The sequence below is a fragment of the Geotrypetes seraphini genome, chromosome 7 (assembly GCF_902459505.1).
Source record: "Geotrypetes seraphini chromosome 7, aGeoSer1.1, whole genome shotgun sequence".
Lineage (NCBI taxonomy): Eukaryota > Metazoa > Chordata > Amphibia > Gymnophiona > Dermophiidae > Geotrypetes > Geotrypetes seraphini.
In genome coordinates, this window is record NC_047090.1 from 85,564 (window position 1) to 101,805 (window position 16,242).

The 16,242-nt window shown below is 43.0% G+C and overlaps 1 protein-coding gene across 2 annotated transcripts in view; it reads right to left on the bottom strand.

Moving 5' to 3' along the window:
• DRAM1 (DNA damage regulated autophagy modulator 1) overlaps positions 1–16,242 on the bottom strand; it is a 68,271-nt gene that overhangs the window by 34,735 nt on the left and 17,294 nt on the right. Inside the window, exons 2-4 of one of the 2 annotated variants that reach the window (XM_033953036.1) lie at positions 8,768–8,835; positions 7,220–7,362; positions 640–817 (exon numbers count right to left, since the gene is read on the bottom strand). In XM_033953036.1, the coding sequence (XP_033808927.1) occupies positions 640–817; positions 7,220–7,362; positions 8,768–8,835 (389 nt within the window). The remainder of the gene's footprint in view (positions 1–639; positions 818–7,219; positions 7,363–8,767; positions 8,836–16,242) is intronic. The other variant, XM_033953037.1, reaches the window with a different exon arrangement.

Sequence of the window (16,242 nt, forward strand, 5' to 3'; positions counted from 1 at the left end):
GTTTTGTTTATTTTGCTTCTGGTTATAACTGAGGTTTATAAAGAGAAGAGACAAAGAAGATAAGTTCTAAGAGGTAAGGTGGGCTGCGTCCCCACACTTTCCTTCTGCTTGCCTGCCCAGGGTTCCAAGGGGGGGGGGGTTCTTTCTTTTCACCGGAGTCCGGTTGAGCTGATCGCAAGGGAATCCAAGATCAGCTGAGCCAGCAAGACTTCGTGACCTGTTTCAGGCTTGTATGGATGCTGCGGGGACAGGGCAGTGACGGGGACAGATTTTTTCCCTATGTCATTCTCTAGCACAGATCCCATGCTTAAATTTACATGCATGAATAGAAATTAAATCCAATTAACACTAATTTCTTATTAAGAAGCCAATTATCAGCACTAATTGGCTCATTATTCAATTAAGTTGTGCATGCAAATTGTGTGCACACCCAAACTTGCGGGCATAGCTCAAAGCGCCATATAAAGAATTTGGGGGCATATGTGCATTTGATTATTCTGTCTAAATTCCTACAGAACTTGAAGAATTATTTGCCCAAACTCATTTTAGACCCAGTTATATTCTCCCTCATTTGGCTTACTCCAGCACACCAAGAAACATATATAGATATTATATATCTTTGGCATCTGAAAAGGATACTGGGAACCAAGGCTACAAATGACGTTGAAGCAATGGCCAGCCTCAGATGACACATATTTAGACTGTTCCATACATGGACGGACTTGTAGGAAAGAACAGATTGGGACACAATATAGAGAACTCCACAGATGAAGGTCATGAGTGCACCCACGTCATGGACAACGGGAACGTCCAGCTCCTGAAGGACAGATAAATATATTTAACATAGTAAGATAGTGATTTAATATATGAACCAGATAAAATGGCGTATTTGATCTTCTCAATTATTTTCTGGTCTTACCCTAAATAGAAAATCCCGAGTGGTATAGAACGGGTACAAGTGTACCGATTTTAGACTCTTTCAAAAAGTACAAAGATTAGGGGAAACTCAATGAAGTCACATGGTAATACTTTAAAACCCAATCGGAGGAAATACTCTTTCCCTCAACAAATAGTTAGGAGGGGCATTTTAAAAAAAATAACATCCCACGTCCAACTTAGACGTTTCCAGTTGAACATCCAAAGTTGGAGGAACAAAAAATGGTCATTTTCAAATGGCAAACTGCTGGACGCAACTTTTTGGAACGCCCACACCCCCTTTCTGAGTTGCATGCTAGAGCAGTGGTTCCCAACCCTGTCCTGGAGGACCCCCCCAGGCCCTTTGGGTTTTCAGGCTAGCCCTAATGAATATGCATGGTGCAGATTTGCATGCCTGTCATTTCCATTATATGCAAATCTCGCTCATGCATATTCATTAGGGTTAGCCTGAAAACTCGATGGGCCTGGGGGGTCCTCCAGGACAGGGTTGGGAACCACCGCACTAGAGGATTCAGGCGTGGGGTGTTACAGAATAGCAAGCAAGAAGATGCACATGCAAAATCTAATTGGTGCCAATTAAGTTCAGCTGTTGACTGTTAAGGCTCTTTAATTGATGCTGAGAGGTTATTTACTAGTTTATTTGCAACACACATCTTGACACCATGCCTAAAGTTTGGCACCATATATAGAATATGGAGGACAGTCTCTAAATAACACAGAATTAAAATGTCGTATCTTTCTACATATTTAAATGCACATTTAGGCCTGGATTCTACCAATGGCGGCTACACTGTAGCCAGTGGCATAGTGAGGGTAGGTGGCGCCCCCCGCCGCATTCTCCTCTCGCCCCCCCCTTGCTTTTTCCATGCCAACTCCCCCCCCACTCCTTGCAAGCCACATTCACGCCCTCCCTTCCCACCCCGGACCTCTTAAAATCTTCGCCAGTGTGAGCAGCTTTTCCAGCCTGCTACTGGTGCTGGCTTTCCCTCTAACATCACTTCCTGGCCCCACAATCTGGAAGTGATTTCATAGGGAGCCAGGCCAGTGTAAGCAGCAGGCTAAGAGTAGTTGCTCATGCTGGCCAAGATTTTAAAGAGGTATGGGAGAGGCGGGTAAGGGAGGGTGTGAGCGTGATGTGGGGGGGGGGGGGCAAAGAGGTGCCAGCGCCCCCATCAAGATGGTGCCCAGGGTAGTCTGCCCCCCACACCCCCCTTACTAAGCCACCAATTGTAGGTGCCACTCAAGGTTGTCAATCAATCACTAGGCGCTGTTTATAGAATTATGCCCAGCGGTACTTAAGATATCGGTGGGCATCCTAAACATTCCATTGTCAGCTTTTCACTCGCCTAATTTGGCGGCACCTATGTCGGACACCTAACTCAAGTATGCCTATTCTCCGCCCATAACCACACCTACTTTTTCAGATAGGCTTTTCTTAGGCATCCTTAGGCGTGGGAGAGTGCCTCCACTTAGGCATCAGTAGGTGTCCTAAGAGTTGCGCACCGAATTCTTAAATTGTTTAATTAATCTTTTTTTTTTTTGATTGGTTGAAACCAGCATGATCAATTAGCATGCCAATTTAAAAAAAAAAAAATTAGGCCCAGATATCGAACTTAGGCATCAGCAGACGGCCACAGTTAGGGTGCCCAGCAACGCCTAATATAGCCATCCTTTATAGACTATGGCTCTTACTGTTTGCTTATGAGTTGGTCCAGCGAATGGCCACCCGGATGGTCTCGGGACTCAAGGATCTCCCGTACGAGGAACGGCTGGACAAATTACGGCTATACTCACTCGAGGAACGCAGAGAGAGGGGAGACATGATTGAGACGTTCAAATACCTCACGGGCCGTATCGAGGTAGAAGAAGATATCTTCTTCTTCAGGGGTCCGACGGCGACAAGAGGACATCCATGGAAAATCAGGGGGGGGGAAATTGCATGGCGACACCAGGAAATACTTTTTCACCGAAAGAGTGGTTGATCGCTGGAATAGACTTCCACTTCAGGTGATCGAGGCAAGCAGCGTGCCTGATTTTAAGAAGAAATGGGATCGTCACTTGGGATCTCTGCACAGAGTTAAATAGGGGAGGGTTATTAGGGTGGGCAGACTAGATGGGCCGCGGCCCTTATCTGCCGTCTTTTTCTATGTTTCTAATTCAGAAAAAAATTCAAACCTGGGCAACGAACAAAGCCATTGGTATCCGCACCGCACAACAGAATGTCATATCTAACCTCACTCTTTCATCAGGCATCACTCTCATAATGGAAAAATCCACCAGGGTACTAGGCTGCATCTTAGACGACTCTCAATGGAACCACAAATATCTAGCCTTCGGAAAAAGACCATCTACACTATGCTTCAACTGCGACTCACAAGATCATACCACTTTGCTGATCGTCCAGATGGTGGTCCTGCCTCAACTAGACTATTGCAACTCCTCCTACCTTGGCATCAACACTACACATCCACAAACTGCAACTCATCCAGAACACAGCTGTTGGTTAGACTAATCTACAATCCTGAATAATTTTCAAATCATCATGTATCCTACACCAGATTCTATATGGAAATTCAGCAGCCTCTCTCATCCAATTATTCTCTACTGTTTGGTCAACATCAAAAAGAATCCTTAACAGAATCCAACTGAACCTGCCATCCACAAAATACCTTCACTACAAGTGAATTTTCCACTCTATGCTAACTTATCTGGGTGTAAAAACCTGGAATGACCCACCTGAAGCTATCAGGAAAGAGACAAACTACATCACATTCAGAAAAAACCTGAAGACTCACCTCTTTGACAATTAACTATCTTAGTTTTTGTATAGCACCCTCTACTTCTATGTCCCTCCTCTTGCCCCCTTCCCCTACAACTTTCCCTTCCTCTTTGATCTGTCGCCTTGAGCCTGTATAGGTATGTGCGACTAACAAATGGAAGATTAGATTAAATTAAAATTAAGTTAGGCTTTATGGTGTCATTTACTGAATCAGGCACTTAATGGGTGACAAATAGGCTAGTGCAAAACACATTAAAGCATTTTGTGGTATTTTGGTGGGCTTCCACAAAGCTGCGCTGTAAATGCTGAGCCACCCAGAGGAACTGAACGGGCGATTCAGCATTTAGTGCACTGCTCAACAGTGCAGCTTTGTAAAAAGATCCATGTTTCCTATTAGGTGTGCCAACTCATGCAATAGTTATCTTTGAAAATATTTTTCAGGGGACGTTGCATGGATGGAGAATAGGAGACAGAAAGTGCTTCTAGGTTACTTTTTCCCCAGTAACACATGCTACTGACAAAATTAGCACCATTTTTTATAAAAAGAGAACATGGTAAAAAATAGAGCGGCACTGAATCTAGGCTTAGCATTCCTGAAAACCCCAAGTCAGTGGTGTGGGGAAGCGGGGGGTGGACTGTCCCGGGCACCATCTTGGTAGAGGTGCTGGCACCTCTCCTCCTCTCCACCCCCTTGCTCCTTCTCGTCCCCCCCTTCCCGGTACCTCTAGCTTTTGACCGGCGTGAGTAGCATCTTCAACCTGCTCCTCGTACCGACCTTAGCCCTCCTTACCAGGAAGTGACAACAGAGGGAGAGCCAAGGCTGGTCCGAGCAGCAAATTGGAGATGCTGCTCACATTGGGGAACTTAAAGAGGTACAGGGGAAGGGAAGGAGTGGGGGCACCACTGCCCCGAGTGCTTCCTACTCTCGCTATGCCATTTCCCCAAGTTACTACTTACTTATCATTTCCACAGAAACTACTAGAAATATGCAACACTGTACATATTAACCCCTGGATTCTATACATGGCACCCAAAATTAGGCATCCAACTTTGGGCATGCTTCCAAGATATAGACACACAAATAAATTGGCTAATAAGCACTGAACCAGAAATAGTTGGATGCTAACGACTGATTATTGATGCTAATTGGCAATTATAATTTGCGCGTTCATTTGGCTGCGTGCTATTCTATAAGGCACAGTGCCTTACTCCCACAGTACATATCTCAAAAAGGGGCATGTCCATTTCAAGAAGTCGTGCAGAATTATAGCATACTGCCCAACTGTGCCTTAATTCAGCACCAGCATTTACACCAGATTTTAGGCGGGCTTAAGGCTGATACCCAAAAGGTAGGCACAGAATCTGGACTAAGGGCCTGATTCTATAAACGGCACTTAACTCGTAGGCGCCATTAGGCGTGATTGTCGATCATCCACTGGACGATGCTTATAGAATCATGCTTAGCAGCACCTAAGTAGTCTTAGGCCGCCGATAGGCTTTGGATCCTTAGATGCACTGCCATTTAGGCCAGGATTTTCTTGGATCTAAATGAGTGTACCTACGGTAAACACCTACCAGCAACTAAGTCAGCCCATACCCAAAATCCACCCCTAACTATGCCTACTTGCTGATAGGTGCCTCGGTGTAGGCGCCTACTGGTCAATTCATTTTTTAATGGGTATTTTTTAATGGCGCTTTCCATTATCAGTGACAATTAAGAAAATTAAGTTAGGTGCCTAGATAAGCTAGGTGTGCCAAGCTAGGTGCCCAACTTTATGCATCTTTTATAGAATCAGGCACACATAAGGTGAACATCTTTTATAGAACTGTGCTTGGCAGTGGCACAATAAGGGGGGCAGGGGTGGTCTTCCAGCACCCATACTCCTCTCTCTCCCCCTTCCACATGCGTGCGTGCCCTTTCCATTCCTTTGTACCTCTTTAACGCTTGTGCCCGCGTCGGCTCTTCCTCCGACGTCACTTCCTGGACCCGCACCTAGGAAGTGACATCAGAGGAAGAGCCGATGCTGGTACAGGCAGCAGGCTGGGATTGCTGCTCATGCCAGGAATGTTAAAGAGGTACGGGGGTGGGGAAGGAGTCGGGGGGGGGGGAGGAAAAGAGGGTGGGGGAGGGGCACCACTGCCCCAGGCCCCTCTCACCGTCTCTACGCTGCTGGTGCTTGGCACTAAATGCTTTTGGTGCCTAAGTTTCAGCGCCATTTACTGAATTTGGCCCTGTATGCAGGTACTCACTCTGTCCCTCGTGGGCTCAAAATCTAAGGCCCTCTTTTACTAAGGTGCGCTAAGCATTTTAGCACGCACTAAATCAACGGGTGCGCTAACCACTAACGCGGCCATAGGGTAACATGCACGCGTCAGCGTTTATCGTGTGCTAAAAAGCATAGCACACCTTAGCAAAAGAGGGGGTAAGTTTTGTACCTGGGGCAATGATGGGTCAGACAGAGTCACACAGAGTTGCAATGGGAATGGAACCCAGTATGCCAAGATCTGAGCTCAGTGCACTATTAGGCCACTCCTCCACCCTTCTGCCAGGTTAAATTATTTTATTATCTGTCATTTATTACATATTAGAATTTGCAGATATACATATCTAAGTGGTTAACAATTTCACTATCAACCCCTACAATAATATTCTACCAAAGCCGGGGGTATCTTTTAGCCTCTCCTGCAACTCTAGTAGGTTTGAAAGAGCCACCAAAGCTCTTTGGGGCTGATTCTATAAAGGGCGCCTAACTTATGTGGTAAAATTCCCTTAATAGCATCAATAATTGGTTAAAAAAAAACAACCAAAATTTAAACTAGTTGAGCAATAGGCGCATATTGCATGGCACTTAGCGGTACCTAATGCCTAAGTGGGCATTTCTATGGGCAGAGCGTGACTTAGGCGCTGCTAAGCGCGATTCTCCAAAAACTTAGGCATCTGAAATGTAGGCCTTTAAAATCCTGACCTACATTTCAAGTGCCCAAGTGTTTACACAGGCACCGCTAGCCGCGATTCTGTAAATGGCGCCTAAGTGTGATCGACACGCAGCTGGCGCCATTTTTCTAGGCACCGGCTGATTTAGGCGCCATTTATAGAATCATCCCCTTTGCGGCTTCAGAAATTGCTTTGTTGAAACAGTCCGCAAGACTCATCTTTGAGAAAGCGCACTGGTGATTTTACTGTTTTAAGAAAGGTTTGGATAATTTCCTGGAGGAAAAGTCCAAAGTCTGTTATTGAAAGACATGGGGGGAAGTCACTGCTTGCCCTCGATCGGTAGCATGGAACGTTGCTACTCTTTGGGGTTCCGGAATCTTGCTATTCTATAGGATTCTGAATGGAATGTTGGTACTTCTTGGGTTTTGACCAGGTACTAGGGACTTGGATTGGCCGCCGTGAGAACGGGCTACTGGCCTTGATGGACCATTGGTCTGACCCTGTAAGGCTATTCTTATGTTCTTATAACCATCACTGAAAACACCATTAGAAAGGAAATAACCCTGTACCTGAAAGGTGGCCACGATACCCATTCCAGTGCAGCCCATCAGTCCAATAATCAGCGAAGCTGCATTACTCAGAGGAGTCATGAACTGGGCTAGCTCGTTCTGCTTCTCTAATATTTTATATTTGGCATACATTGTAACTGCACCTGAAAAATCAAAATGTTGTAGGATAATCTGGGAACACATCCATTCAAATAGTTGAGCTTCAGTATTAATTCTGTACTCAAGGTAGACGTATATTGCTTGTTTACTAGGACTAGGGGGCATGCAATGAAGCTACTAAAACAAACTGGAGAAAACATTTCTATACTTAATGTGTAATTAAACTCTGGAACTCATTGACAGAGAATGTGGTGGAAGCAGTTAGCTTATCAGGGTTTTAAAAAGTTTGGATAATTTCCTAAAAGAAAAGTCCATAAGCTATTATTATGATGGACTTGGAGAAATCCGCTGCTTATTCCTAGGATAAGAAGCATAAAATCTATTTTACGCCTTGGGATCTTGTTGGGTACTTGTGACCTGAGTTGGCCACTGTTGGAAACAAGATACTGGGCTTGATGGACCTTTGGTCTGTCCCACTATGGAAACACTTATGTTCTTAAGTCTAGGACAATCGAGCCATTATGACCTCACTGCTGAGGTTGGCTCTTAGGCATTGGTGGAATGAGGCATTATGACATCACAATCTCAGCTCTGGAATGTTGCTCTCATTGGGGTTCTGCCAGGTACTTGGGACCTGGGTTGGCCACAGTTGGAAACAGGATACAGGGCTTGATGGACCTTTAGTCTGTCCCAGTATGGAAACACTTATGTTCTTAAGTATAGGACAATGAAGCCATTATGACGTCAGTGATGAGGCTGGCTCTTAGGCATTGGTGGAATGAGGCATTATGACATCACAATCTCAGCTCTGGAATGTTGCTCTCATTGGGGTTTTGCCAGGTACTTGGGACCTGGGTTGGCCACAGTTGGAAACAGGATACAGGGCTTGATGGACCTTTGGTCTGTCCCACTATGGAAACACTTATGTTCTTAAGTCTAGGACAATGAAGCCATTATGACGTCAGTGATGAGGTTGGCTCTTAGGCATTGGTGGAATGAGGCATTATGACATCACAATCTCAGCTCTGGAATGTTGCTCTCATTGGGGTTCTGCCAGGTACTTGGGACCTGGGTTGGCCACCGTTGGAAACAGGATACAGGGCTTGATGGACCTTGAGTCTGTCCCACTATGGTAATACAGTACTTATATTCTAAGAATGGTACAAACTGATCCCAAACCTACTTTGCAGCTCTAGAGACTTGCGTTCCAAGCCCAAGCTGTTCATAAATGCAATGACTAGAGGTGTTGGACTAGGTATCATGAAGCCCCCACATACATATACCATGTTTCCCTGAAAATAAGCCCTGGCATCATTTTTGGGGTAGGACTTAATATAAGCCCTATCCTAAAAATAAGCCCTAGTCCCAGGATTCGCTTCTCACCCTCGTACGCCACTGATTACACCAATTAAGACATTTTTCAACGCTTGATTTTCTTCAGGCCCATACCTAGGAATGCCGCAATACTGATCATAAATCCAAAGACACCACTCTCTGGGGGATTTGTTCCTGTATCACTAAAGAAAGAAGAATTAAAATTAAAGTCAATAAAATGTGAAGTTATAGTATCATTTCCCCTCTCCTGATCGGATGCCTGTTGTCCTCTGTCCTTCCGCCAAGTAGCAGTTAGAGGATGTGGTACAAGAAGCTCCATACCATTAATACCTCATCCCTTCACTCATTTTACAGACTTTGCTAAGCCACGGTGCTATGTTAATGTAGTTTTCTTTTCAAGCAGCTGAGGTTTTATTCGGTGGGGGGGGGGGACCTTTACCACATAATCAGTTTGCTGAAAGCATCAGCTCTGGGGACTTGCACACTTCTCATCCTGTATTAGAGGACACAACTGTCTTCTTTTCTAGTACATCTCTGCCCATGCAAAGATCTGCCATGGTTCTGTACACTGCCAAAAGAAATGCAAGTTACCCAGCGTGTGGTGGACACCTGGAATGCGCTTCCAGAGGATGTAATAGGACAGAGTACGGTACTGGAGTTCAAGAAAGGATTGGACAATTTCCTGCTGGAAAAAGGGATAGAGGGGTATAGATAGGGGGCTACTGCGCAGGTCCTGGACCTGTTGGGCCGCCGCGTGAGCGGACTGCTGGGTACGATGGACCTCGGGTCTGACCCAGTGGAGGCATTGCTTATGTTCTTATTTCAGCTTGAGTTTAGCTTTTTCAGCACTAAATTCAACCATGTAATAGGTGGAATATTAAATTGATGCCACGTGATATCACAGTTAAAGAAAAGTATAGTATTTTTAAATATTATTATTAATTAGTTTGTATTTTGTGTGTGTATTTATTGATTGATATTTATTAACTGCCTTTAGGAAGACAGTATACAGCAGATACAGTTTAACATAAAACTTACAATTTTTGTTAACGGTAAAATGACCAAACATAAATACAATAAATGAGATAAACTTGGAAAATGGCAAACTGAATCCTAAAATTAGGACTAGCATGAAATAGTATCAGAGATAACTCAATAAATTGTGAAAACATTTTTTATATGCAGCATTCATACACCTTATATTATAAATGCAATGCTGAATAAATTGTCTATTATTATTTCAAAGCCACACACTAAAGAAAATAATTATCATACATCCCCCCTCTTTTACAAAGGTGCACTATGCTTTTTAGAGCGCGCTAAATATTATTGTGTGCTAAACATGCACTAAACGCCAACACATGCATGTCATCCTAAGGATGCATTAGCGGTTAGCACACGCGTTGATTCAGCATGCACTAAATCCACGCTAAAACGCTTAGTGCCTTTGTAAAAGAGGGCCATTGTGTATTATACAATGTGCTCAGTGCTCCTCCACCCAGGTCATATATACATAATGATAGGACCACTCATAGCAGGGAACCATCATTGCACAGGTACAGGGGAAGGGAAGTGAGAGCGCGCGTGCAAATTAGCTAACACAAGTGGAATTTTGGCAAGAAGCACTCTGGATTTTCTATGGATAGTTTCACATGTCTATGGATTGGACCATGGTTTGATATTACATCATATACTGCACCACACCAGGACACCATTTCTTTCAGATAAGTGATTTTTAATTTTACACCTTTTGATTTTTTTTGGACAATGTTAAGTGGTTTTGTTATTTGAAGGGACTGGCTAAGTACCTAAACTCGACGCCACTGTATTGAAGGGATTCTTGGCTGCTGGTGGGAACACAATGATCCAATGATGGCTCCCTTCTATGAGTGGTCCTATCATTATGTATATATGACCTCGGTGAAGGAGAACTGAGCACACTGTATAATACACAATGTATGATAATTATTATTTACTTTAGTGTGGCTTTGAAATAATAATAGACAATTTATTCAGCATTTATGATATAGTATCACAGAGATACACATTTAACAGCATTGTAGAATAATTGTATAACAGAAATATAAATATCAACATTTGATTTTGTGTTTCAAAATTACCACATTCCAGTGTTCATGTATTGATATTGTTCACCACAATGAGCAGTATTCTTTCTGAAAAAGCAAAATTTTAAAACTTTCCAAACAACGTTATAAATATACAAAACGTAAGATCTCTGGGAACTGGTGGGATAGTTTTATTGGCTGGTTTGGGGGTCTTTTTGATGTCCATCGGCTCCCTTCTGATATTAGAATTTATCTATCTATCTTCTCTTTGCATTTACCCTGATACATTAAGTATCTATGCCCCGCCCCTCGTTTATCAAGCTGCGCTAGAGGTTTTAAGCACAGATTGGCGAGGCAAGTGCTCCGACCCTCATAGGAATTCTATGAGCATCAGACCATTTACCGTGTTAGCTCGTGATAAAAACCTCTAGTGCAATTTGATAAAAGGGGCTCTATGAATACTTAAACCTCTATTCAATCTGATTTATTAAGAATCTATGTATACTTAACAAATTTAAAGAAGGACAAAATAAAGTTACCATTATTGGTGAAAGTCCAAGTTCTCTATCCTTGACCATTTGCAGCTGGTCACTTATCACACATTAAACTGACATAAAAGCAGAATCGATTCAGGTGCTGAAAGGAACCTCGGTCCACTGTTATCATAGCTGGGCAGGATGAAGGATAAATGGGGGAGCACCATCCATAACATAACATAACTTTATTCTTCTATACCGCCACAATCATACGACTTCTAGGCAGTTTACACCGAAGAGAACTGGACAATCAGCGATTTACAAAATATAAATAGTAAAATTACAACATATTTCTCAAGGATAGTCAGTATAGAATTATTAAATTTAGTATGACTTCTGTTTAGGAAATAAATCTGTTAAACAATGCAGTCTTAATTTCTTACCGAAATGCGCCATAAGTCAACCTGGCTCCATTGATGTAATTGTCTAACCAAGATTGCTGTTTGATTGCTTGAAACATGAAAGTTCTGTCCAGAAAGGACCTCTATTTACAACCAGTGATCCTTCGGTAGGCAAATAAATTACATTTTCTGGTTATCCTAGTAGGGCTGTATAGCACGAAATAAGGTAAGAGATAGGTAGGGGCTATTCCCCAAACCGATTTAAAGCAAATGCAAGAAAACTTAAACATTATTCATGCCTCCATTGGTAACCAGTGCAGTAGTCTATAGTAGGGACTTACATGATGGGACTAACATAGGAAACGATAAGAAGGCCGATTGTGCTTTAATCGAGGTAGCAAGAGACTGTTACCATTGAAAAGCCAGAAGTTTGTTTTCCACTTTTTTTTTTTTTTTTTAAATCAGCTTTATTGATGCCTGCTGGAATTCTCAGAAACATCAGCTGGGTTTCTGTATACTCTGAAGTAGAACAGTGAATGTAACTAGGTAATAAGAACTTTGAAAAACGAAGTACTAAATTCCTTAAAGGAATAAAATAAAAATCAACAAAGCCCAAAAGAAGTTTATGCTTGTTTTTAAAATCACAATCCTGGACAGCCAAAACCAGTCCGGTTTTCAGAATGTCTCTAATAATATTCATGAGATAGATCTGCATGAGATAGATCTCCATTGAATTCAGATATTATGCATATTAATTAGGAATATTCTGAAAAACAAATTAGCTTGCGATCCTCCAAGATTGCAGATTGACACCCCTGTGAGTCATATGGAGATGATTTTTTTTTTAGCCAAATGGATCTTACAAGGAGTAAACTCAACAGTAGAGCACAGGAGATGGCCATAGTTAAGATTCGCTTGGCTACAAAAAAAAAAATCATCTCCATATCTTAACTATGGCTAAGGTTACCAGATGTCTGGGAAGACCTGGACATTCCTTCTTTTAGATGACTGTCTGGATTCCTAGGCGGACTTTCCAAAACCCAGCAGTTTGTCTGGGTTTTGGAAAGCCATGATGAGCTCCGAACACATCTGCAGGGCCTCTGAGCATGCGCAGATGATGTCACCCACATCTGCACATGCTCAAGGCCTCCCAGAAGACGAAGAGGCTTTGAGGGGGGCAGGGCTAGAGGCAGAACAAGGCAGGGATGGGGGGGGGCGGAACGAGGAGGGGCCGTGTGTCCGGGTTCGTGAGGCTCCAAATATGGAAACTAACTATGGCCCTCTCCTGTGCTCTATTGTCGAGTTCACTCTTTTTCTGCCACTTGGTCTACGGCCCTCCAAGAAGGAAATGAAACTCTACATCTGCTCTGATGCTGAGTCCTTGCTCTTGGACTGGAGCACCACCAGTGCACCCATCTGTGCAATGAAAGTCCCACCAAAGTCAAAGTCCCACCAGTGCGCTCATTACTGCGTAAGTTCTGCTGCTGAAACTGCACAGTTTGGTCCTAAAAATTAGGCGCTGAGGAATGAGGCGCATGGTGGCCATCAAACTTCAGGTTAGGTACTGTTATAGGATCACGCCCACCTGAAATTGTTAGGTGCCTACTGATTTAGGCACCTAGCTAGCAATTAATTTTTGATTTAAGCCAATCAAGCTCGCTCAGTGCCAATTAATCTAATTAAATAAGTTAGGCACCTAAATTAGCTAAGCATGCTGATGTACCCTCTTTTACTAATGTAGCGCGCGCTAAACGCTAATGCGTCCACAGACTAACATGCACGCGTTAGCGTTTAGCATGTGCTAAATCGATTAGCGCACCTTAGTAAAAGAGGGCCTTAGGCACCTAACTAGGCATCTTTTATAGAATTGGGATCTTTCTTCCTTGGTTAAAGGTACTATTTTAGTCAGTTACTCTAAAGATGTCCCTTTGATTCCTCAAACTAGAAAGTTTGAGGGGAGGGAGGGAGAGGGAGAAACTAGAAAGTTTGAGGGGAGGGAGGGAGAGGGAGAAACCTGTTGTAATTGTTTCCAATTTTTGTATTTCTTGAACTGTAAATCCATTTTTTTCTTTTTTAACAAGTGAAACACATTCTTTTCAAGAAGGTCTTAGTTACATAAACCGCAATAAATCAGCAATTATAACCATCTCGCTCATTCTCTCTAATTCTTTTGTAAAGTCATCTCCAGATTAGAAAATGTTGATAGGTAGGTACCAGCCTAGTTTGGTTCACTCAGGAAGGGAAAAGAAAGGAGAGAGGGAGAGAGAACTAGGAATGTGTGTTGAAATTTTTTAATGATCCCTTCTTTTGGCAAGTGTAACTCACTAATGACGTCCTAAAAATAGGCTAATGCTACATTGAGAAATTCATATACATGAAATTGAACTAGAGACCTTGGATCTCAAGTGCCCACTGTTATTTTGCCTTTAGAACGAGTCTTGGCTAGTAACTTTCTCGCAGACTATCATCGGTCCATTTGTCTCCTTTATTCACTTTTTAAATTATTTTATGTAAAATCTTTTTCTTTATATAATTTATTTTCTAATTCATTTTTTTACCCTTATCTTAAATTTTTATTATTATCGTTATAGTACTTAGCTTGGGTGTAGTTTCTCTACCCAGCCATCTGGAAACGATATAGCTTACGACGGAAGATCTCCGTTGTGCTCTCACTCTAAACAAAGAGCTTCTTCAGGAAATGAGCGTCTTGTATTTGCCAGCACTGTCTGTTTTTCAGTGCCTCCTCGGTATATTCTACCCCTAATAATGGGACGTCATTAGAAATTTATTAATGCACATCCATGCTGTTAATTATATGTTGATTATTGTTATTATCTATTCGTAGCTGCTAGTGAGCTACCTTTATTTATGCTTTATTTTAATTGTGTTAATTATTACTTTTTTCTGATGTATTATATAACTGTTATTGTATAGGACGATTGTTGGCTCCTATGTTTAATGTAAATCTGTTATGACTTGGGGCTCCTTTTACAAAGGTGCATTAGGGCCTTAATGCGCAGAATAGCATGCGTTAAATTGCCGCGCGCTAGACCTTAACGCCAGCACTGAGCTGGCGTTAAGTTCTAGAAACATAGTGCGGGTTTAGCACACGCTAAAATGATGCGTGCGCTAAAAACGTTAGCACACCTTAGTAAAAGGAGCCCTTGGTTGTATCCATAAAACACAGTAAAAAGGGGGGACAAGACTTTTTTTTTTTAGATATATTAGTGATAGGAAGAAGTGCAAAAGTGGCATTGGGGAACTCAAAGGTGAAGGGGAAAAATATGTAGAAACCGGATAAGGCTGAATTGCTTAACAAATATTTCTGTTCTGTGTACAGGAGCAGGACCAAGACCAATGCAAATCGGGATGGAGGTGTGGCAGACCCTAATCAATTTTCAGAAGACTGTGTTTGTGAGGAGCTAGTTAAACTAAAGGTGGACAAAGCGATGGGGCCGGAGGGTGTACATCTGAGGGTACCGAAAGGGAAATTTTGGTGGCTCCACTGGCTGACCTTTTCAATGCTCCCCTAGAGTGAGAAGTGGCACCGGAGAAGGGTGGACATGGTCTCTTTCCACTAAAGTGGAAGTAAGGAACTACAGGCTAGTAAGTCTGACTTCTATGGTAAGTAAATGAATGGAAATGCTTTTATAATAGAGAATAGTGACGTTTCTGGAATCCAGTGGAATACATGGCCTGAGGCAATATGGTTTCACTAGAGTAGGGGTGCCTAATAGGTCGATCGCGATCGACCGGTAGCTCGCCAAGGCAAAGTGAGTCGATCATCCAGGACTCACTTTGCCTTGGCGATCTATCGGGCCGATCAATCTTCCTCTCCCCGACGTCAATTCTGCCGTCAGAGAGGAAGTTCGGGCCAGCCAATCGCTGCCTGGCTGGGCGGAACTTCCTCTCCGACGGCAGAATTGACGTCGGGGAGAGATAGATTGATCGGCCTGAAGCAAAGAGAGCATGGGGCGTCAGCGGCGTCGGCTTTGGGGCCTGTTATCCATTGGTGGCGTTTGGGTCCTGTTCCCCGATGGCAGCGGCAGTGGCAGTGGCTTGGGGAAGGGCAGGGAGAAAGAAAGAAAGGGGGCAGGCAGGGAAACAGAAGGAAAGAAGAGAAACAGAAAAAAAGAAAGGGGGCATGAAGAGAGAAAGAAAGAAAGGTCAGTGAGAGAGGAAGAAAAAGTTGGGGGAGGGAAGGAGGTGTGGAGGAGAGGAAGCATACAGGCTGAAAGAAAGATTGGATGCACAGTCAGAAGAAGAAAGTGCAACCAGAGACTCATGAAATCACCAGACAAGGTAGGAAAAATGATTTTATTTTAAATTTAGTGATCAAAATGTGTCTGAATTTATATCTGCTGTCTATATTTTACAATATGGTCCCCTTTTACTAAACCGCAATAGTGGTTTTTAGGGCAGGGAGCCTATGAGCGTCGAGAGCAGCGCTGGGCATTCAGCGCAGCTCCCTGCGCTAAAAAATGCTATTGTGGTTTAGTAAAAAGGGAGGGGGGTGGGTATTTGTCTATTTTTATATAGTTGTTACTGAGGTAACAGTGCATAGAGTCATCTGCTTTGACCTCTTTGAAAAAACCCCGGAATAGGAATGATAATTAACAATTCTATGCGTACAGTGTGCATTGTGC